This window comes from Phalacrocorax aristotelis, chromosome W (genome assembly GCF_949628215.1).
Source record: "Phalacrocorax aristotelis chromosome W, bGulAri2.1, whole genome shotgun sequence".
Lineage (NCBI taxonomy): Eukaryota > Metazoa > Chordata > Aves > Suliformes > Phalacrocoracidae > Phalacrocorax > Phalacrocorax aristotelis.
The window spans coordinates 29,570,341-29,592,317 of NC_134310.1; the positions used below are offsets into that span (position 1 = coordinate 29,570,341).

At 57.6% G+C, this 21,977-nt stretch overlaps 3 protein-coding genes and 2 non-coding genes across 7 annotated transcripts; 2 read left to right on the forward strand and 3 right to left on the reverse strand.

Moving 5' to 3' along the window:
* Positions 1-2,348: 2,348 nt before the first annotated feature.
* GAMT (guanidinoacetate N-methyltransferase) lies at positions 2,349-5,732 on the forward strand. Its single transcript, XM_075077356.1, has 6 exons — positions 2,349-2,647; positions 3,267-3,412; positions 3,493-3,556; positions 3,890-3,957; positions 4,439-4,549; positions 4,886-5,732. Exons 1-6 carry the CDS (start codon positions 2,473-2,475, stop codon positions 5,024-5,026), a joined length of 705 nt encoding a protein of 234 aa, XP_074933457.1. The 5' UTR covers positions 2,349-2,472; the 3' UTR covers positions 5,027-5,732.
* Positions 5,733-6,252: 520 nt separating this feature from the next.
* On the reverse strand, positions 6,253-10,684 carry NDUFS7 (NADH:ubiquinone oxidoreductase core subunit S7). Its single transcript, XM_075077357.1, has 8 exons — positions 10,578-10,684; positions 10,171-10,207; positions 9,770-9,838; positions 9,205-9,322; positions 8,339-8,518; positions 8,208-8,254; positions 6,967-7,055; positions 6,253-6,462 (listed from the first exon to the last, which is right to left on the reverse strand). The coding sequence occupies exons 1-8, from the start codon at positions 10,591-10,593 to the stop codon at positions 6,365-6,367; spliced, it is 654 nt and encodes a 217-aa protein (XP_074933458.1). The 5' UTR covers positions 10,594-10,684; the 3' UTR covers positions 6,253-6,364.
* A 136-nt stretch (positions 10,685-10,820) lies between these two features.
* TRNAN-GUU (transfer RNA asparagine (anticodon GUU)) lies at positions 10,821-10,894 on the reverse strand. Its single transcript has one exon. It is a non-coding gene; the product is annotated as a tRNA-Asn (tRNA).
* A 206-nt stretch (positions 10,895-11,100) lies between these two features.
* TRNAF-GAA (transfer RNA phenylalanine (anticodon GAA)) lies at positions 11,101-11,173 on the forward strand. The gene has a single exon. It is a non-coding gene; the product is annotated as a tRNA-Phe (tRNA).
* Positions 11,174-11,597: 424 nt separating this feature from the next.
* Positions 11,598-21,520, reverse strand: PWWP3A (PWWP domain containing 3A, DNA repair factor). 3 transcript variants are annotated; one of them, XM_075077299.1, is made up of 14 exons: positions 21,431-21,520; positions 20,440-20,530; positions 20,106-20,194; positions 19,700-19,770; positions 18,245-19,273; positions 17,528-17,647; positions 17,000-17,070; positions 16,463-16,539; positions 15,906-15,966; positions 15,324-15,399; positions 15,142-15,192; positions 14,267-14,697; positions 13,304-13,392; positions 11,598-13,066 (listed from the first exon to the last, which is right to left on the reverse strand). In XM_075077299.1, the coding sequence occupies exons 2-14, from the start codon at positions 20,494-20,496 to the stop codon at positions 12,997-12,999; spliced, it is 2,292 nt and encodes a 763-aa protein (XP_074933400.1). In that variant the 5' UTR covers positions 20,497-20,530; positions 21,431-21,520; the 3' UTR covers positions 11,598-12,996. The 3 variants fall into 3 exon arrangements, with proteins under 3 accessions (XP_074933400.1, XP_074933403.1, XP_074933402.1); XM_075077302.1 differs by lacking the exon at positions 21,431-21,520 and adding an exon at positions 20,646-21,188; XM_075077301.1 differs by lacking the exon at positions 21,431-21,520 and adding an exon at positions 20,912-21,174.
* Between the last annotated feature and the right edge of the window lie 457 nt (positions 21,521-21,977).

Consider the following 21,977-nt stretch of genomic DNA (forward strand, 5'->3'; position numbering starts at 1 on the left):
CCGCCCCCGGCCCGGCCCAGCCCCCCCCCGCCGCGCGCTCGCGCTCCCTCAGCGCCGCCAACCGCCGCTGCGCGCGCACCTGCCCTCGCTACGGGGTCTCCGGGGCCGCGCCCAGGGAGGGGCGGGGCGGGGCGGCGCGCGGGGGCCGACGGGAAGGGCAGTCCGCCCGGTCCACGTGCGGCGCCGGGGCCTGGGCACGGCGTGGGGGGCGGCCCCAGAGCGCGGCGCAGTGTGCAGCACAGCCCCAGTGCAAGGCACCGCGTGGGGCAGAGCCTGGGGCATGGCCCTGTAGCGGGGCACGGCCCTGTGCACGGCCCTGGAGCATGGCACGGCCCTGGTGCAAGGCCCCAGAGCGCGGCACAGTGTGCAGCACAGCCCCAGTGCAAGGCACCGCGTGGGGCAGAGCCTGGGGCATGGCCCTGTAGCGGGGCACGGCCCTGTGCACGGCCCTGGAGCATGGCACGGCCCTGGAGCATGGCATGGCCCTGGTGCAAGGCCCCAGAGCGCGGCACAGTGTGCAGCACAGCCCCAGTGCAAGGCACCGCGTGGGGCAGAGCCTGGGGCATGGCCCTGTAGCGGGGCACGGCCCTGTGCACGTCCCTGGAGCATGGCACGGCCCTGGAGCATGGCATGGCCCTGGTGCAAGGCCCCAGAGCGCGGCACAGTGTGCAGCACAGCCCCAGTGCAAGGCACCGCGTGGGGCAGAGCCTGGGGCACGGCCCTGTAGCGGGGCACGGCCCTGTAGCGGGGCACGGCCCTGTGCACGTCCCTGGAGCATGGCACGGCCCTGGAGCATGGCATGGCCCTGGTGCAAGGCCCCAGAGCGCGGCACAGTGTGCAGCACAGCCCCAGTGCAAGGCACCGCGTGGGGCAGAGCCTGGGGCATGGCCCTGTAGCGGGGCACGGCCCTGTGCACGTCCCTGGAGCATGGCACGGCCCTGGAGCATGGCATGACCCTGGTGCAAGGCCCCAGAGCGCGGCACAGTGTGCAGCACAGCCCCAGTGCAAGGCACCGCGTGGGGCAGAGCCTGGGGCATGGCCCTGTAGCAGGGCACAGACCTGTGCGCGTCCCTGGAGCATGGCACGGCCCTGGTGCAAGGCCCCAGAGCGCGGCACAGTGTGCAGCACAGCCCCAGTGCAAGGCACCGCGTGGGGCAGAGCCTGGGGCATGGCCCTGTAGCGGGGCACGGCCCTGTGCACGTCCCTGGAGCATGGCACGGCCCTGGAGCATGGCATGGCCCTGGTGCAAGGCCCCAGAGCGCGGCACAGTGTGCAGCACAGCCCCAGTGCAAGGCACCGCGTGGGGCAGAGCCTGGGGCATGGCCCTGTAGCAGGGCACAGACCTGTGCGCGTCCCTGGAGCATGGCACGGCCCTGGTGCAAGGCCCCAGAGCACAGCACAGTGTGCAGCACAGCCCCAGAGCACAGCCCCAGTGCAAGGCACCGCGTGGGGCAGAGCCTGGGGCATGGCCCTGTAGCGGGGCACGGCCCTGTGCACATCCCTGGAGCATGGCACGGCCCTGGTACAAGGCCCCAGAGCACGGCACAGTGTGCAGCACAGCCCCAGTGCAAGGCACCGCATGGGGCAGAGCCTGGGGCATGGCCCTGTAGTGGGGCATGGCCCTGTGCACGGCCCTGGAGCATGGCACGGCCCTGGTGCAAGGCCCCAGAGCACAGCACAGTGTGCAGCACAGCCCCGTGCACAGCCCCAGTGCAAGGCACCGCGTGGGGCAGAGCCCAGGGCACAGCCCTGGAGTGGGGCATGGTATGGGAAGTGGCCTGGGGTACGGCCCTGGAGTGGGACAGAGACCTAGGCATAGCCATGGCACTCGGCACAATCCCGGTGCAAGGCCCCGCAGCACGGCACAGCCCTGGTGTGCAGCTCCGGAGTGTGGCACAATCCCGGTGCGTGCCTCTGGAGCACAGCACAGCGTGCAGCACAGCTCCAGTGCATACCCCCGGTGCAAGGCGCAGTGTGGGGCAGAACCTGGTGCACGGCCCCGGAGCACAGCCCAGCCCCGGAGCACAGCCCCAGAGCGCAGCACAGCACGGTGCACAGCGCCTGGCACAGCCCCTAGGGAAAAGCCCTTCCTCCGTGGGCCCCCCCCATTTGCACTCATCCAGCCCAGCTCCGCCACGCCGTGCTGCTGGTCGCTCCCGCTCCGGCCACGCACAAGCACGGTGCACGGTTCCACCAACCGCCCTATAGCGGGCCCCCCGTCCCCCGCACTCCCCAGCCACCCCAGTGCAGCCCCGCTCCCACGAGGGGCCCCGATTGCTCCTGCCCAGCCCCTGCCTGCCCCGCAGGGCCCCCCAGCTCCGATAAGGGATCTCTTTCACCCAGAAGGGCCCCAGCCTGCCGTGCACACTCAGCATTTCTCCAGTCCTGGCTATTTAAAGCCGGCCAAGAGCCGGGCAGCCCTCTCCCTCCCCCAGCACCGATGGACTTTCCTCCCAAAGCAGCGGCACAGCCATGAGCGCCCGGCCGCCGATCTTTGTGGAGGGCGAGGATTGCAGGGCGGCCTGGCGGAAGGCAGCGGCCGGCTACGATGTACCGGACACCCACCTGGAGATCCTGGGGAAGCCGGTGATGGAGCGCTGGGAGACCCCCTACATGCACTCGCTGGCGGCCGTGGCTGCATCGAGGGGTAATAGGGGTGCCGCAGGCTCAGGGGCATGCCGTGGGGTGCAGCTCGGGCGTGGGGAGGGGGCAGCTTTCCCCTGAGCGAACAATGTGGGGGGCACATTGCTGCCGGGGGACACCACTGCATGCACCCCGCTCGCTGCTGGTGCTCCCCACGCAGCGACTGTGGGCGCGGTGGCACTTGTGCTCTCGTGTCAGGGTGACACATTCCCACGAGGGGCTGGGGCTGCGGGGAGGGGGCTGCAGCCGCGGGTGGGGGCCGAGCACAGCCCGGCTGGGACCTGCCGCTTTCAGGCTGCGTTCCCCGCACGCCGGTGGAGGGTTTCGACAGCGCCACTGTGAGCGGTCACTTGTTCTCACTGCAGCTGCCCGGGCGGGGGTTCAAGGGGGGGCAAAGGACCAATGCGGGGTGCAGCTGGGGTGGCAGCGGGTGTCGGGGCACGGGGCTGCTCCCGGCTTCTCACCCCGTGCAGGCAGCACTGCGCTTTCCCAAAAAAAGCCTCATCCGGGGAAAGAGTGGGGCAGCATTTGGGACTGGGGTGGGGTGCAGGACAGAGGGAAACCAGGGCTCTGCGTTTGCTGGGCTTGCACCAGCCCCCCCCCAGCCCCCCTCTCGTCCCCAGGAGGCCGCGTGCTGGAGGTGGGCTTCGGCATGGCCATCGCCGCCACCAAGGTGGAGGAGTTTGACATCGAGGAGCATTGGATCATCGAGTGCAACGAGGGAGTTTTCCAGCGGCTGGAGGAGTGGGCCAGGACGCAGCCGCGCAAGGTGCGGGGCGGGCCGTGCCGCTGCGCGGTGCCGGTGGGCACGGGCCGCCGGGGCTCACCGCTCTGCCATCCCACCCGCAGGTCGTGCCTCTGAAGGGGCTGTGGGAGGAGGTGGTGCCGACGCTGCCGGACGGGCACTTCAGGGGTGAGGCACCGCGCGGCTGAGCCCGGCGGGACCGGGGAGGGGGCGGCGGGGTGGGGGTCCCCGTGGCAGGGCTCAGGGTGCGGGCGGGCACCCAGCCCCGCTCCTTCCCACGGTGGCGGGGATGGGCTGCAGCTGGTGTCCACGGGGAGCGGCACCATGTCCTGGGGAGCAGCACGTCGCTGCCGTCCGGGGGTCAGAAACACGAGGTGCATATTTAAAGAGGAAAAAATAGTAACAGGCCGTGAAGGGGGATTTTCCCCCCAGCACATGAGCCCCGACGGTGCCTCGGTGGTCCCTCCTGGCTAACGGTTGTTCTCCCATGTTCCCGGGCAGGGATCCTGTATGACACCTACCCGCTGTCGGAGGAGACCTGGCACACGCATCAGTTCGCCTTCATCAAGGTAACGAGGCAGGGTGCAGCACCCGCACCCCGGCCCCACGGCACCCACACCTCCCACTGCTCTTTGTGGGGGGCCAGAGCTCCCGGCTCGGGGGGTTTGGGGGAGATGGGGGACACACAGTGCAGAGAGGAGAATTTTGGAGCTCAGGAGTCAGAGGAGGAGCTGGGTGTTGGTCTGCAGCCCCCGTCGTCCCTGCACCCTCCCTGCCGCCCAGGCCTCAGCGCTCTCTGGAAAACCCCAACGTCCCCGTGACGTCCCCAGCACGACGGTGGCATCGCAGTGCTTCAGGTGCCCGCGGTCACGGCTGGCGGAGGGGGGCAGCAGGAGGGGGCGGAGGGCTGCGGCCACGTCCAGCTCTGCGGGGAGATGTGAGGGCTCGGAGGGGGGTGAGGCGGGGGCTGGGTGCTGAGCGAGGGGTGCTGTGCAAGGCGAGGGCGGCGTGCTGGGTGCTGAGCCAGGCCCCCCTCGATTCCTGTTGCAGGACCATGCCTTCCGCTTGCTGCAGCCGGGCGGGGTCCTCACCTACTGCAACCTGACCTCCTGGGGGGAGCTGCTGAAGACCAGGTACACCGACATCGAGAAGATGTTTGAGGTGAGTGTCGTTCCCCAGGCTGGGGAGGGCCTGGCACCCCGAGCCCACACTGGGGTCCCCAAAGCTGCCCCATCAGCCCGTGCGCCTCCTGCATCCCCGGGCGCTCGCCGCGGCTGTGGAGCAGCACACGCCACAACACTCCGTGGCCGTTTAACTCACCCGCAGCAGCTGGGGCTCAGCAGGGAACGTCTGAGGGAAGGTCGGGGGGTTTTTGCCCACAACAGGGCTCCCAGCGCCTGCTTGCTTGCACTGTCCCATGCCCCCACAGGCCCAGGCTCCGCTCGTGTCAAGCAGCTCAAACCATGGCCACTCCTTCCCGCCCCTCCTCTCTCGCAGGAGACCCAGATAGGGCACCTGGTGGAGGCCGGCTTCAAGGAGGAGAACATCAGCACCACGGTGATGGAGCTGGTCCCCCCCAAGGACTGCAGGTACTACTCCTTCCACAAGATGATCACACCCACCATCGTTAAGCACTGAGGGCGCCGCCAGCCTGGCACCGTCCCTCGGGGCTGCCCCGAAGCCGCAGGAAGCAAACACTGACAAGGAGAGGCTGGTTATGTGCACTGGGAGGAGGAGAAAAGCTCTTATCTCCTTTGATGCTAAGGACGGAAGATCAAAGCTGATTTATCTGGAGGCGGAAGATGGCTGGAGGCTTGGGATGGAAGTCTGGGGGCTCCAGGAGACCTGGACAAAGGACTCGGGACTCCCTGCCCCACCGGGGATGTCGGCGAGGGGATGGAGGCCCCTGCCCCGGAGGGGTCTTCTGGGCTCTGCGGAGGAGGGTCCCACCCTGCGCTTGACCAGAGGCCGGTTCCCACTCAAGCCTCGCCCTCTTCTCCAAACACCTCAGTTAAGCTGCAATTCAAGAGCACAGCTCGGAGCCTTTAGCCAAAGGGTTCACGGGCCAGACGTTTCCTCTAAAAACTGAATCATTTCTAGAAATCATGGGGTGGCTTTCGAGCCAAATAAACTAAACCAGGCAGGAGAAATGGGGAAGTCGGAGGCATTTCGGCTGCTCCTGCAGCAGCTCCCCAGTGAAGTTTCCCGACACTGTTGGCTAAAGCCCACTGCAGCAAGTCCCGATCCCAACCACCTCCTTGCAGTCCAATAGCGTGTAAATGACGTTTCCTCTCTCTACCCAGAAGGGATAAAATCCATTAAAAAAAGGGAATGAAATCCACAACTGCTGTTTCAGAGCAATTTGTTTGTCTTTCAGAAGCGCGTGTTAATTCTACAGCGACTGTTCCTCGTCCCGGGCTGCCAGGGGAACACAGCACCAGGCTCCTGGTTTTTATTAGTCATATTCTGATTTTAAGCATCAATATTTTACTTACATTACAGAAATATAGTTAATTTCCGGCTGCTGTGCACAGGGGTACAAAGTATTTATTAGATCCTTCCTAGGAATTGTAAGCAAAAAGCAGGCGGTGGGTCAGAGACGCGCTCAGGGAGACCTCAGGGTTCACGTGGATGTGCCTCGGTCTCAAAACCTCCTAAAAAAGCCAAAGAGCAAGTCCCAGGTTTCTGGCGAGGCATTTATGCCACGATAGGTAACTTCCAATCTTCTCCTGCCCTCACAGGCTACGCAGGCCAGAAAACACCACACTGAACGTTATCAAATTCAACTCCTGCTTTTTAATTCCGTTTTTAAATGGGTTAAAACACTTCAGGTAAGAGTGACATGTGAAAGACAGGAGAGCATCTTAACCAGGTAGAGTTTTATTGGAAGGCTCGTGAGAATCCAGGTTTATTGTGCGTACGAATGCAAGCAGGTGCCCCAGGTGGGCAGTAAGTGGGCAGGCCATAAATAAGAGGTTATTTCCTGTACCAGATCTGAATCTTCTTCTCCCGTTTGATTTTCTTCTGAAGCTGCAGGATTCCATACAGCAAAGCTTCAGCAGTAGGCGGGCAACCTGAGAGAGAGAAAGGAAGCCCGCGGGGCTGCTCGCTGCACTGAAACGTAGCCAGGAGAACCAACAAGCCACGGCTTTACCCCGAAGCAGGCTGTGATTTCCCTCTGGCTTTGTGCACGTCCCAGGCTGCAGAGCTCGTAAAAGCAAGAGGCCTTCTTTAGCTTAAAGAAACTAAAAGTGATGGTGTTTTTCAAAAAGGTCTTTATAAAAACGTAGAAACGCTTTTGCTTTTAAGCAAGGCGGTATCTCACGGGAGAGCACGTGGCTGACTGAACCAGAGCCCACACTTCACACGGCAGTTACTGGCGAGTAACATCACCAGAACTCCACTTGCTCACCGGCAACCCGGGGCAGATCCGACCGAGGCATCTGCAGCTTTAGCGACGCAGTTTGAAACAGGAAAATCTTTTAAAAAAACTACACCGAGCACCGCCCGAACGGCACAAAATTAACTTCACCCCTGTTGGGGTTAGCGCCGCGGCACGCGGAGGCCGCCTGTCCTACCTGGCACATAGATGTCCACCGGCACGATGCGGTCGCAGCCCCTCACCACCGAGTAGGAGTAGTGGTAGTAACCCCCGCCGTTGGCACAGCTGCAAGAGACGGGCGGGTTTCAGCGCCTCGTTAAACACAGCTCAGCAGCCCCCGGGAAACATGAACCAGAGGCAAAGGAGAACAAGAACCCGGCGCCCGAGTGCTGCCAGGCCAGGAGCCGCGGACAGATTTCACTGCAAGGCACGGAGCGGATGCCAAAGGTTTACGCCGTGGCTGTTCAGCCTCTTCACAAGCCCCGGCTGGAAGGCGGAGGCTGCACTCCCAGGCTGCCACACTTCAAGCTGAATCAAACCAAACCGAACTGTTTTCATCACTCTCGCAAAGCAGATGTTCAGAGGGTCCTTCCTCCCTACCGCAAAACCTTTCTTATTCTGCCACACCTGCGCAGAGCGTTTCCAGAGCTCGTTCTGTCCCCTCCAGGCCCTGGAGAAATGGCCGCTCTCAGCCCCAGCAGCACCATGAGGTGAACAAGGTGGCGGTTCTACCACGCCGGAGCTCCACAGAGCTCTGATTTCACGCTGCACAGCAGAAGCATTTTGAAAGCTTTCCTCTAAATGCAAATTCTGAGATTCTGGACATACACAAGTCCCCAGGCTCTGAGAGCTGCAAAAACCCCAGAATCTTTCACTGGGAAGACTTTGCAGTGGACAGTGACTTGACATCCATCACCCTCCTCACCCTAATCAAAGGGTCTTTATGTCTCGCTTGTAACAAGGCCTCTTTATATAATTTAAAGGGTTGAAAATACAAACAAGAAATGGGTTCCCCTCCCTTCCTCTCCCCACTCACAGGATCACAGACTGGTGGGGGTTGGAAGGTGCCTGTGGAGATGATCCCATCCCACCCCTGCTCGAGCAGGCACCCCCAGAGCAGGGGCACAGGGCCGCGTCCAGGCGGGGTGCGAATGTCTCCAGGGAAGGGACCCCACAGCCTCTCTGGGCAGCCTGGGCCCCTGCTCTGGCACCCGCACAGGGAAGGGGTTTTGCCTCATATTTAAGTGGAGATTCCCGTGTTCCAGCTTGTGCCCGTTGCCCCTTGGCCTGGCGTTGGGCACCGCTGAAAAGAGCCCGGCCCCATCCTCCTGACACCCTCCCTTCAGATATTTATAAGCACTGATGAGATCACCCTCAAGCAGAGACACCAGATTTCTCCCGAGCAGCGTAAGGCGATAAGGAGGTCCCAGCACTTACCTCCCCATGGAGACAACATAGCGAGGCTCCGGCATCTGGTCGTAGACCTGCAGAACACAGACATTTCATACGGCTTTCCATGCACGCCCAGCGCACGCAGCTGTGCACGAGGCACCTGCCGCAGCCCGTACCTTCCGAAGAGCCGGAGCCATTTTGTTTGTCAGGGTGCCAGCCACAATCATGACATCAGCTTGCCGGGGACTGGCTCGAAACACCACCCCGAAGCGGTCCATGTCGTAGCGAGGAGCCGCCATGTGCATCATCTCCACGGCGCAGCACGCCAGGCCGAACGTCATCGGCCATAAGGAGCTCTGCAGCGGGAGGGACGCGGGTTATGGGTAAGAACACGGAGAGTGGGAGCTGAGACCCTCGCGGGTGACTCAGATAATAAGAGTTGATCAGACAGAAAAGGAAACAGCACAAGAAAAGTTTCAAGACAGTTTAGTCAGAGCATCACAAACGAAAACGGTGTTTGCCACCACGCAGGAGAGCAAAACCCCCAGCTCCGGGGAAAGACGCGTAGCTGCGTTTGCAGCCTCAGAGATGCTGAACGCGCTCAAAGCCGTCGACGCTCCCCTTTGCATCTCACACCGCTGAAGCGGCCAGCTCAAGCCCCGCGCAGGGGCAGCGGTGACCGGAGAAGGCAAAACTCAGCCAAGCCAGAGCGCACCGGATCGGGGCAGCGCCACTTGTGCGACCTTCGCCGCAGCACAGGGCGGCTGCTCATCGCAAGCGCTACGTAAAACCAGAAAGCGCCTTTCGCTTGTTCCTGCTTCGGTGCTGCTTTGCGCCACCCTCACATCAAGCGTCTCTCTCCCACTCCCACACAGCCCCCCAACTGCCAACCTCTGGCCGAGAAACTTGGCTATTTCCCTGTGGAGATTTTCGAACCTATTTTTATCCTGAGGAGGAGATGGCTCAAATCCATTTCCCTCCAGCACCTCAAAGCATTCGATACCATTTCTCCTTAGCGAGCACGACAATTTCAGCCACTCACCCTTCGCGCCCAGTTGATCAGGTCATCGAGTTTGGTGACAATATACTCGCCCTTGCTAGCAGGGACGTAAGATTTTTTCTGGACAACAGCCGAGCTCTTTTGCGGGACTTGGACAGAGCTGAAGACAAACGGCGCAGTAGTATCAGTCTCCAATTATTTAGCGTAACTGCAGAACACAATCATTAACCTCGAGGAGCTGCGATCCCATAAGGAATCTGTGGCACGTTGCTTACGGACAACCTCACACCCTCTGCAACCCCTGGAGACCGTGACCATAACAGGGGCTTTTCCCCCCCACGCTGTGGGGAAATGCATGGAGTTCATTGCTTAGGCAGAGCCCCTCCGTTCGCTGTCCCCAAACTACAGAGGGTGCCTGGCACCTCCAGGGCCCGCAGACTGACACCACCTGCCAGTTAATCCTGGCTTTTAAGAAGTGAAGCGAGGAAAAGACTGTCGCGCATATGCAGACACAGCTGCAGCAAACAGAAGGTTTCTTCCCCTGCACCCCTTGGGATCCCCCACCCAAGGGAGGAAGGACACAGCTGAGGAAGCGCCCCGCCGTTACCTGTCAGCGTGGTCAGCCACCGGCGTCTGATGGAGCAGCTGCGTGGGAACGGACGTCACGGCACCGGGCCTGGGAAGAAGAAATGCCATCACACCTCCGCCTGATGTGGTCGTGCAGCCCCCACGCTGCCCCCCGGCCTCGGCCCCGCAGGAGCCCCCAGCCCTGCTCTCCCCGCGGGGAGCAGAGCAGCCCCAGAAACAGAGAACGCAAGTGCCCTGGTCAAACCCAGCTGGAGAAGAGAAACCCCAGCGACCACCCAACTCTCCCACCCACCCCGACCCCCCAGCCCAGCTCGTCGGGGCCCCCCAGCACGGGGGAAGCCGCCGTTCAGCTGCGGGGCTCAGGGGTGCCCTCGCCCCAGCTGCCCCCCGCAGGGACCCCCAGCACCCCCCGGCCCTCACCGCCAGGCCAGCACGCCGCGCCCAGGGAGGCGAAGACCTGCAACGAGAGCACGGAGAGCTCAGCGCCGGCCGGAGACCCGGGACAGAGCCCAGCGCGGGACCCCCGCCCCGGAAGGGACAGGGACACCCCACGGCCCCCGGGGGCCCCCAGCCCGGCAGGCAAGAGTCACCCCGGGGAGAGCTGCGGTCCCTGCCGCGCCCCGGAGCCCCTGGCCCGGCCCCGTCCTCCCCCGGAGACCCCGTCCTCCCCTGGGGCCCCGGAGCCCCCGGCCCGGCCCCGTCCTCCCCCGGAGCCCCCGGCCTCCCCTGGGGCCCCGGAGCCCCCGGCCCGGCCCCGTCCTCCCTCAGGCTTCCTCCCCAGCTCAGTCCCTCCGCAAAGGGCTGAGCCCGGCCCCGGCCCCGCTCACAGCCCAGCGCCGCCATCTCGCCCGCAGCCCTTCAGGCAACCTCTGGGCGCGGTGCACCCGCTGAAGGGGCCCGGCGCGGCCCCGGTGCGCCGCCTACAGCGCGCCGGCGGGGAACGCGGGCCGCCGCGGGGGGGTTCCGCGGGCACCCGCCGGACCCTGCCCCGGCCCGCGGCAAAAGGCGGCGGTGGTGGGGGGCGGGAGACCCCCCGGTGCCGCGGGGCCGCGCAGGAAAACGAACGGGCCCGTCCCTGGGTGGGCTCGAACCACCAACCTTTCGGTTAACAGCCGAACGCGCTAACCGATTGCGCCACAGAGACCGCGCTGCCGCCGCCGCCGCCGCGCCCGCCGCTGTGGGCAGCGAGATCGCTGCGGGCACCGGCCGCCCCGCGCCTCCCCCCGCGCCCCGCGTGTCCCCACGGCCCCGCCGCCCCCCAGTGCTCCCCTCCCCCCCCCCGCCGGGCCGGCCCCACCGGGGGGGGGGGGGGGTGTCACGGGATGGGGGGGGGCAAGCGGCTTCCGCGCAGCCGAAATAGCTCAGTTGGGAGAGCGTTAGACTGAAGATCTAAAGGTCCCTGGTTCGATCCCGGGTTTCGGCAGCTCCTCCTTTTCCCGTCTCGGGCTGCAAAAGCTGCCTCATTCCTTGTTAATCCCCCAAAACCAGCACCCCGCGGCCGCCGGTGACGGCATCACCCCCTCCCCGAATGCTGCTGCAATCTCGTTTTTAATACCCTAGAGAGAAACAGCAGCACAGGCGGATGCTGGTGCATCGACTGAAGTTGGACAAGCTCGCAAATACCTGTTTTAACTAAAGCACGAGACCAGAAAACCATCAGTTTGCTTTCTTGTACTCACCCCTCCCTTTAACAACGTGAAACGGAGCGACCAAATATGACACTCCGGTTTTATCTGATAGAGAAAAATAATGTCCACCTGATTGAAACAGGAGGAAACGGCCGCCTGGGCGCACCAAGGCCCGCAGCTTAATAAATGAGCACATTCAAACAAAACTAACGCCAAGCCTTTGGTGATTGACGCCATCCAACTTTAATTAAGACCACGTAATTCTGTACGCGGCGAGGCTGAATTTGGTCTCCAGGTGCGACACGTACTGCAAGTAACCTCTAACATCTGGCTCAAAAGCCGTTTTGAGGAGATGTGGAGGTTTCCAAGTGTTTCCGTTTTAGAGGAGAGGGAGCCCGAGGACACGCCACCACGGGAAGGGCGCCCGCGGCGGCACCCGGGGCCTCGCGCCGGAGCCTTCTGCAGCCCGAAGCAGCGGCAGGTGACCGAAGACAGCTCCCTCGGCAAGCACCGCTCGCGGCTCTGGAGCCAAGGGCACCCGCTCGGCCTCACGTTTTCATACCCTCGCGGAAAAGGCATCCTCCCTTCTCCCGGGTTTCGGTGAAAAATAAAGAACAGGGCAGTTAAATACCTGTCACAGGCCTGGTTGAGGTGGTTGTGGTGGCCCTCGGGTAACGAGAATAAGGATTCCAAATGCATGTGGAGCCTCAATATAGAGTACAGAATAATTAAAAGTGTAGTTAAAATATATTCAGACGGTCACTACAGCCAGAGCACAGATCTGTATCCCAGTTTAAACGTCTTAATTTCAGATCACGCTGGTTTCTACTGGGTGAGTAGAACACGCTGTCTTTACAATACAGAAAAATAGTCATCACAGGGCCGTTAACTATTCAATAATAACGATATGGGTAACGCTGTGAGTCTCCCAAAGGCAGTTTGCAATCTGCTACGCATTCAGCAAAAGCTGGGAGAGGGACCTACGCACAATCAAACGGGATATTTCAATCAGACAAAGGCGATGGGAAGCGTTCCTGACGTCACAGCACTCAGAACGGTTTTACTTTTAACTGGAAAAGTGAACGGAGTTTAGATTAAGCAAACACTGGATTCCTTCCCCACCGAATGTGACAGTTATCCCATCCGCAAAACCAATGCCTTTGTCATTCACGTCGCATCGTTCCGTAACAGATTTTTGCTTCCCACCCTTTGAGAGACCCGTCAAGCAAGCGCAGTCGACCCGCTGGAAGCGTTTTCAGACGGGGAACCTGCGTGCACTGCGGAGCCATCAGGCAATACGCAGCCACATCATTTACCAGCACACGTTCTTCCGAGGACAACGGCTCTTCCTGTGTCAGGTCTTTGGCCAAGGAAATTCACACAAAACATAGTGTTATACCCAGGAGCTCTGCAAACCACCTGCAGTCTGCAGGGACTGAAGATACAAGGATATCTGACAGTAGCGCGGCGTTAGAACGACTACATCTGTTGCAGATACAGACATGATTTTACAAAGCGAGAATCAGACATTTTATACACATCACTGCTTCATGACACGCTCAGTGTCAGGATAACCTGGGGGGGGTTGGTTCCACTGCTCAGCCGCCGCCTGCAGGTGCTAGTTTGGTCTTCCATTGGCCTTCCACTTCTTCCTTTCCAGAATTTCTTCATCAAATATTTCTCTTTCCCTGAAAAGAAAAACGCCCAAGTTCTGTAGTAAAAGTCATCTCAACGTGTTATAGAGTTTGCAGTGCGTTACTGCAACTCAGCGGGAACGCTCCCCACATTTAATCATTTTGTTACTTAGACGAGGAGGAAGCTTGCCCCGCAGAAGGGAGGAACTGCGCTCTCCTGCCCTCACATCTCTCCGTACAAACAGTAAACTAGAAAGAAAAATTCAGAGAATTCTGGAACTAAAAGGATACCTTTTGCTCACAGATGGTCCTTTTATGTATTTCTCTTCAGCCTTCTTGTAATCGATGTCATCCACAGCAGAAATCGCATAAATGATGGCCTGCGAAAGTATTTAGTTCATTTATACTCGTGAAACAAAAAGTTACAACCAGCGATTTGGAGCTGCCTCAGCAGACGGGCACGTTTTTGGAACAAGGTTCCTCAGTCACGTAGGGAACGGCGGAAACCGCTCGTTGCGCGCCTCAAGTTCTTACACCAAGGATTCCAACCCGTCCTTTAACGTTCCCAGGGGAGCGTTTTTATAACCAGATTAAGGAGCTTTGTTTCTACAGAAGTTACTTGTGTTCTCCCAGGAAAGTTCTGGAGAACAGTAAGTATCTAAAAGCACCGCTGTAAAAGCAAACCACCCGTCCCCGACACACCAAAGAACCCAGAGAGGCCTTGCCAAGTTAAAAATAAACCCCAAAAACCAAACCCAAAGCTTTAAAGAGTTTCAGACCTAATCAAAATAAACCAGAAAGCGATCGTTCTGCCTTTAAAAACATCACGCTCCATTCTGCGCCAACGGCTTAAAACTCCGTGTTTAGGACTCTGCTCCCATCTCCCACCTCACCCCAGCCCTGCCGGCCCACCGACACCCGCGGCACCGGCGGGGAGCACGCGCCACCGCTGCCAGGGCCCTATTTATTTCCTCCGACACGGAACGTAAACACAGCTGCTGGCTGATGAGCGGCCCACGAAGGCGGCTCAGGAGCCTCCTGCCCTGGTTTTATATTCCTTGCTGAAGACTCGCACAGAAGCGAAGCGGCTTCATGCCCCCTAGGCTGCAGGGGGTGCAGGGCGGCGGCAGGCCGGCCGAGCGCGCCGGCGCAGCTCCCGGGAGCGCTCCGCAGGGCAGAAGCTCCAGTCACCCAACACCACTGTCACTTACTTACTTTACCTTGTGCTTTTCTCGCTGTTTCACATTTACTTACTTCAGGCAAAAGGACATCCGATATAAATTTCACTCCATCTCCGTTTATTTGCTGCAGATTTTTAGTGTCTATTTCATGATAGACTTCCTTCAAGTAGTTCACCACGAGGTCCAGTTGTTCTTCATCCTCCAGATATGTTTCAATGCAGGTCACGTACTGACTCGAGTTGAGGAACTCCTTCAGCCAGCGGGATTGTTTTCTGCTTTTCAGAATAGCCAAAAGATGCTCTTCGGCCCCCTTGGTCTTCACTATGAACTCCACTATCTTTTTATTCGCTTTATCTCTAGCGGCTCTTGTTCTGTCAGGAAGGAGTTTCCTGGAGGGCTTCTGAAGTGAGGTTTCTAATGGAGAGTCTTCATCATCCTCCTTGGCCACATCTGGAAAGCTCATCTGGGCGAAGCCTTGGCAGCTTTCCCTTCTAACTGGGTAGCCTGAAGGAAAAGCCACAATCGCTCATACTTACATATACAAAACGAGGGGTTTTCTCACTTAGACATACACAACTATAAAATAAGGGGCTTTCTTGATAAGAGAGAAGTTTTTCTTCCTCCCCTACCAAAGAGGGTAAAAACCCACCACCACCACAATCTTAATTTTGCCTTAAAAACCCAAAAGATTAGGGATTTAAAACTCTGGTGGGAGCTCTGAAGTGAGCCCTCTCCAACATGCAGTAACCAGTTACCTGATGGTCATTAACGATCAATATTTAACTTCTGTTGTGGGACAAAAAAAAAACCTTGGAGGGCGTGGTAATGGTGTGTAACTGTAACGGTCCCCCCACCCCGGTCTGAAGCCTGATTCCACACCCGCGTGGCGACATTAGAGCTAAACTTACCCACGGAGAGAAGAACACAAAAGATAATGAATTCACTCACTGATATCAGCAGCAAAATATTCCAGGAAGGATCCCGTAAAAGAACGGCAGCCTAAAAAGCCCAAAACAGGGTTATTTATCAGTTCAATTAAGCCTATGAAACAAAGCTGACAGTTCTGGCGTTGCCTTGTTTCTGATGTACGTCAGAAGGGACGAACGACATCGTCCAACTCATCTGCTTACCTATTCTAATCCGATAGTCAGAAATCAATCGAATACACCACTCGATTTCCTGGCGATAATCTTCTTTGGCTTGTTCCTACAAAACAAGAGCCATTTCAGTCCGAAGAAGAGCAGCCAGCTGAAGCTTCCAGGTCTCGGCCGCTAACACCCGGGTAACAGAAACAGCCAACGATAACGAAACAAAGTTTACTTGCAGTTTTCTGCATTCTCCTGAAATTTGGCATCTGCCATCGCTGTCACGCAGCGCGAGAGCGCTTTGTTGTACATCGAAAACCCACAAGTGAAAACGCAGCGAGAGCCCCAAGCACCCGCCGGCCTTCCACAACACGTGGGTTCTCAGCAACAGCCTCACGCCATGGAGAGCGGGGGATCCCATTCCCGTATTATTCTTTTTGTGCAGCTCGAGTTATGTTTAAATTACTTTGTTGAATAGAGCGAGGGAGAACAGGGAACCGTGAGCAAACCCAGACCAGCCGGCTGCGCCGCGCTCCTCCCGCAGGGCCAGATACCCGCCGTGAGAGCCACGGCACTTCTCCCAACACACGTGCACCCTCGCGGTTACCCGCTACTGCCGGTACTTACTATGAGGTCCTGCCTTTCTTCACAATCAAAGTGCTTCAGATTCTTAAGGGCTATCGAGAAGCTTGATGAAACAAAGAAACACAGTTAGGGAGAAGAGGCGGCTGAGTTGCACCTCTGTTTATTTACTGCAATCCTACACCTCCCTGAAAATTCGCTTTCATAAGGAGTTCAGGAATGCGGGCTTTACTAGTTTTGGTTTTCATAGTAAGTTAAACCTATGGAATCTTTTAACAAACGAGAAGTACCTGGTTTTAAAATAAAACTAAAGGCAGGCCTGTGTTTCCAGGAAGTTTGGGCACGACACGTAAAAAACACCGGCTGGGTCCCCAGCCCTTTTCTGATTCCTCACACAAGTGTCGGCGTCAGCACGAGGGCCCGTGGGTCACGATAGAGCACGTAGCCCGCACCCGCAAACCCTCACCTCACACGGTCCCTCCCTCCGAGGTCAACCTTAGTTTTAACGGACAGCGTAATTGCCCTGCCCCGGGGAGAGAGGACAGGAAACTGCCTAGAAGAAACCCAGAGTTCAGAACGCGATCAGAATCCACAACATTTACCCTTTTCTCTTGTCATTTACATTCCTTTCTATTAACAGCACACATGCCTTTTTGTGCTTCTGCCTTATGCTCTTCACCTGTTGAAAGGACGAGTCTCATCAGCATCCAAACCACAGAGACCCTCAACGTTTTCCATCAATATTATCTAGTACAGCCCACCCTTCAAGAAAGCTACACAAGTTAAGTTTAAAGCGGCAAGAGTAGCAAGTTACCCCAACGGAGCGTTTTTGTTAGAGCACAAGGACCCACCCTCTTTCGTTAGCTGGGTACAGCCACCCTAAGCCGCGATACAAGACACCAAGGCTCAGCAGGAACCCTCCAACAGAATCAACCACGTTTCCGTATATATTCTTTTTAATGTGCTTTTGTCATACGTCAATTTACTTCTGCTATCTTTGAACGCTTCTACCGGAAGATCTTTAACACTTCCAGCTCTACACGAGCCAAGAAGGGGAAAAGACGCCCCAGAACTCGGGAAGCTGCTCTTTATCAGACCCCTCGCGCTATCACTCTGAGAAGGCAGCGAGTTGTTCTTACCACTGCTGGCCAATACGGATACCTTCTCAATTTGCACCAGACCAAATTCCCTTCTTCAATCGACTGCGGTTCTGTGATGAAAAATAAAAGTAATTTTTCTTTAAAAAAAAAAAAAACACCAAACCCAAGAGAAGAGAGTCAGCTCGCCCTCTCTCACAGCCTCCTTTCAGGAGTTCCACTTCTTTTACTTTTTCTTTCACTGAAACTTTTACAGGTTTCAGCTAAGGTGACGAGGCATCCCCCCACGCCCCCAAAACGCAGCACGGGCAGCTCTGAACACACGGAGAGTTCAGTCCTAGGCCCTCGCCCAGTCCCCCAGTGATCTGCATTTCATTCTGTTTCAAAAAGCCTTTCTGGGGCATCCGAGAAATGGATTTTATTCCAAGCTTGAGCAAAGCTGGATTCGCTTTCTAGAAAGGTCAGGTTTCATCACCGAGGCCTGCCAGCGGACCAGAAGCACACACACCCTAGAAGGGCACACCAACCTCTTGGGTGAAGAAGTCTCATATACATACACCGATCTCTCACCTTGATGTAATAAAATACTAGGAAGTTCTTCATCTTCCTCCTCTTCATCTGCCAGAGCCGAGAGGCGAGAGAGACTCTCCGAGGAAACTCTCTCTGAAGTCGGGTCAGCGAATTCCAGCCCTGCCAAGAGCAGCAAGCACCGGCGTTTGTAAGCGTGCAACAGTGATTAAAAAAGTGTCGGCTTCAGCCCGGGTGAACACGCAGCTGTGGGAGCGACCCCGCAGCAGCGAGAGTCACCGCCACACCACACACACTCTCAATCCTCTGCCCAGGGAAAGGTAAAATAGCGATTTTTTAGGTAGGTAAAATAATCTGAATACACGATGAAAAAGGGAAAGGGACAAGAACAGGCTGGTTTTGGGACCCTGTACCAGCCTGTTCCTTCGTATAACGGCGTTTCATCTCAACACTAGCTGCAGTGAAGAAGAAAACCTAAGTGTGAATTTATCAAGTCCTCTGGTGAAGGGTAAGAATTACTGCAAAGTACAGTTTTTCAATGCAAAACCCTAAACAACTCCAGACAACCCAAAAGCCACACCAGCGTTCAGTCAGTGGTAAAGCGATTGCCTTTTTTGCTTCTCCAAAACTTAAACCAAAGGGAATTAAGATCAGCAACTCAGGAACCACATTCACAAAAGCACGGCGGCGTTCCAGGACAAGCAATAGCGCCCAACAACCAAACGGGATGGTTTGCCCTCCCCCGCAAGATATGCCCACCTTCATCATCCTCAAAGTCAGGCAGCTGGAACTGCTTTATTTTATTCATAGCCACGTGTGAAGTATTCTTATCTTCCTCCTCTTGAGGCTGGGCAGGGAAGCTATCAGAAAGCATCCCATGGTTAAAGGGCCCAGATGAAGATTCGGGGTAATTCCCGCATTCCCTTTTTCTGTAGGAGGACGGGGCCGCACCGATCTCTTGCTCCCCATTAACCCGCTTTAGGCTCGCTGGCTTTTTTCTTCCACCTAATTGCTTTGCTAGACTTTCGCTCTCACTGCTGATGCTTTCTTCCAAGGCTTCCGAGGCACTTTTACATGAGGAATCCAGTAATGTCCTCCCGGGTTGACTCCTGACGTTCACCCTTCTGAGAGGCACCGCTGCGTCAGACCTGGGGGGGACGGGCAGAGGAGCCCCCTCCTCCGCAAGGGGCAGCGCTTGGTCCTCGGGGGAGTCACTCCTACATGGTACGGGTGATCCTGCACCCCCTGGCCTTCTACTTCCTTGCTTACTTTTCTCTTCCTTGGCCTTAAGGGAGACTTTACTTCCTGGTTTGGACTTTGTCAACGACCCGGGCTTGGTTTTTTTCTGTCTCGGTAGCGGTTTCGGTTCTGGTGATTTGCAGTTTTGACCACCTGGGTTTGGTGCATCACGCAGGTCCCCTGCACCGCATTTGGAAGGGCCTGTTCCACTTCCATGTGCTTTAGCGCTCTCCTCCAAAAGGAAAGAACCTTTCTGGGCTTGTTTTTTTGTGTCCGTCTTCCGGCTGGGGTTATTTTTTTGTTCTCTTTTCTTCTTGGAAATCTCAGGCTCCAGCTTTTCTTTCGAGTGACAGAGCGACCGGCATCGACGCAAGGGGGTAGAGGAGAGCGATCCTGTGCTGCTCCCCTGGGATAACTGAGTACTTGGTCCCTCTTCCGAAGGTGGTTCTTGTCTGGGCGAGGAGTTTTGCTTCAAAATATCCAGGGCGATTTTAAGAGAACAGCGATATTTCAGTTCTTCCACGACCTTGCTCGAATCATGATTTTCATCTGATGAGAAAGGATACACAACAAATGCAATAAGCTTTCTCTGATTATGAGATATCAGAAATTTTATTTACAGGGTATTTTTTTGTTTCAGAGGCAACTTAACACTTAAATCATCTGTGATTCTTAAGGCAAAACATGCAGGAACACACAAAGCACAAGCTTCCAACGCCTTGTTTTGATGTAGGTACACACAAGCTCCTTCACCGTTCCTTCCAACACAGCGCACGGGGGAGGAGCAAAAGTCGCCGTGATCACGTTTAGTCTATTTTCAAACTTTACGGACAGAATGGAAAGAGGGGAAAAGAAACGCAAAACCCCCCTCAATAAACACCAAAGCGGAATGTCTAACTGCCATCCACCATGCTGAGTTTTTCAGCATATTCTACATTCAGAGGCATACACGGCAGCAAACGTTTATCTCCTCACCTAAGGTAGAAGCGATGTTTTCTATATGTTCCTCCTCCAGCGGTACAGCATCCGCGCGGTTCACACAAATCCTGAAAACGCAACAAAGCTGACTGAAAACATCACAGCGTTCAGCATTACTAACGCCGCGACCCCGCTTTCACCCGGCAATAAACCTGCAATATTTTTTTCCCCCCCAAACCCGTACTTGTCAGCACAAGTTAAGGAAAAAAAACAAAGCAAAACACGGAGGAACGCCTGAGCACTCTGCGTGCGGATGTACGGGGCCAACCCTGAAAAGACAACAGGGTCCGGGTCAGCCACCCAATCCTTTGGTGAATCAGTGATCTCATTTCACAGGTATCTTCAGGTAAAGGGATATCTTTTGTCTGAGTGCAAACGCGCGACAGTAACGAGGGCACTTAACTGTTCTTTCAAGCCAAGTATTTCAACTTTAAAAGTCTCCTTTGCATCAGTAAGGGATGTTTTCCTAGCCACTCTGGTTTTGGACAAAACCTACATTCAAGAGAAAAACACACGTTTAAAATCCTTGACCAAGTCTACAGGACACATCTGACACCAAAACATTTTTTAACACGAACATCACAGGACAGGCTGATGTTCCACCGCATCTGCTTGCGGTAGTAGGATCTCTACAGATTAGCTCTTTTTTAAAGTCTTTACTTGGAGCTCTTACTGCTCCGCTTCATCCATTCCAAGTTACACCCGCAAACCCTTCCACATTTGTACGTCTCCTTTACCTTTGCTGGCCATAATCGCTTCTTCCACATGCAAAGGATGTACTCTTGATCTGCCATGACTGCGCTTCACGTAGGAAAATTCCAGCGTGCTCTGAAGAAAAAGTGAACAAAACAGTTACCCAACACTTGGGCTGCTTTTGTCTTCCTGTTTTTTTAAGGCATATGGAACTTAGAACACATATTGTTACAGTTATGTATCGTTTTACCTTGGAGATCACTGGACTAATATTAGTTTGCATGCATTCTCAAAAATGAAGTTCTAACAGGGTATCTTTCTACAGCTGCGCAACATAAGGTCTTATTGAACATGTAAATACAGAAAATACTGTCACAAATAACTAAAAACCTGCTGCTGCGGGGCTGCACACCCTGCAGCCCCCTACCACCGACTCCCGATGACGGAGGCCGCTCGGGACATCCCGCCACCGACGCCAGGCCGTGCCAGTTTTTAGGTGTAGTTTACAACTACAACCTGAGCGAACCGGCTGCAGAGCCCTCACGTGCCTCCTGAGCAGTGAGGGGCTTTGAGAAAGACCCGCGAAGAACAAGGAAAGCCTCCCGCACGCACAAAGCCGCGGCCCCGGGTCGCCTCAGCGCGCCGGAACGCGGCCCTGCCGCCGGACGAGAGGGACAGACGACATTACCGGCGCCCCAAGGCCCGCGGGCCCCGGGGCAGGACACAGAGCCCGCCGCTGCCGCCCCGCGGGGAGAACGACGAGGCTCCGAAACCCCCCGGTCCCCGCCCCCCGACCCCGCCGTGAGGAGAGGGCCCGGTGCCCCAGCGGGGGGCGCTCCAGGTGACCCCAGCCCGTGGAGGGGTGGGGTTCCCGCCGCTCCCCCCTCCCCGCCGAGGGGCCGGGCCGGGCCGTCCCTTCCCGCCCCGAGTCCCACCCCGCGGGGCCGGGCCGCCCTCTCCCCCCGTCCCGGTCCCGGCGGGAGGCCCCCGGACGCCCCCCATCAGGACCCTGGTGTTGTGGGGAGGGGAAGTTACCCTGCGTGAGCGCGAGACAGACCGCGGGGCCGCCTCACCACCTCCCTCCCGGTCAGCCCGCCCCACCCCGCTCTGCGCATGCGCTGCCCTGTTAGGCAACGCGGCAGCCAATCAGCGAACCCCACTCGCCCACCGGATGCTTCCTTTCAGCCGTCAAAACACAGACGCTCTAGCCAATCAGAGCGTCAGCTCCGCTGATGGCTCCTCCCTCTATCTCTTTCTATTGGACGGTTCGGGGCACGCCCCCGCGGCGGAGCGTCCTTTCCTCCCCCACCTAGGCGGTGACGTCAGCTCTCGGGGCATCTGTCCTTCCCCATGCGTAACCGCGGCGACACGGACTGCGGGCGCCATGGCAACGGGGCGGGGGGGTCAGGGTCATGGTGGCGACGTCACGTCGGAGGACTGCACCGTGCCCGCTCCGCCCCCGGGGGCCCCGCCCCGGCCCCGCCCCGGCCCCGCCCCGTTCAGGTTTGGGCCCCTCGGGACAAGAAGGGCCTTGAGGGGCTGGAGCGTGTCCAGAGAAGGGCAGCGGGGCTGGGGCAGGGTC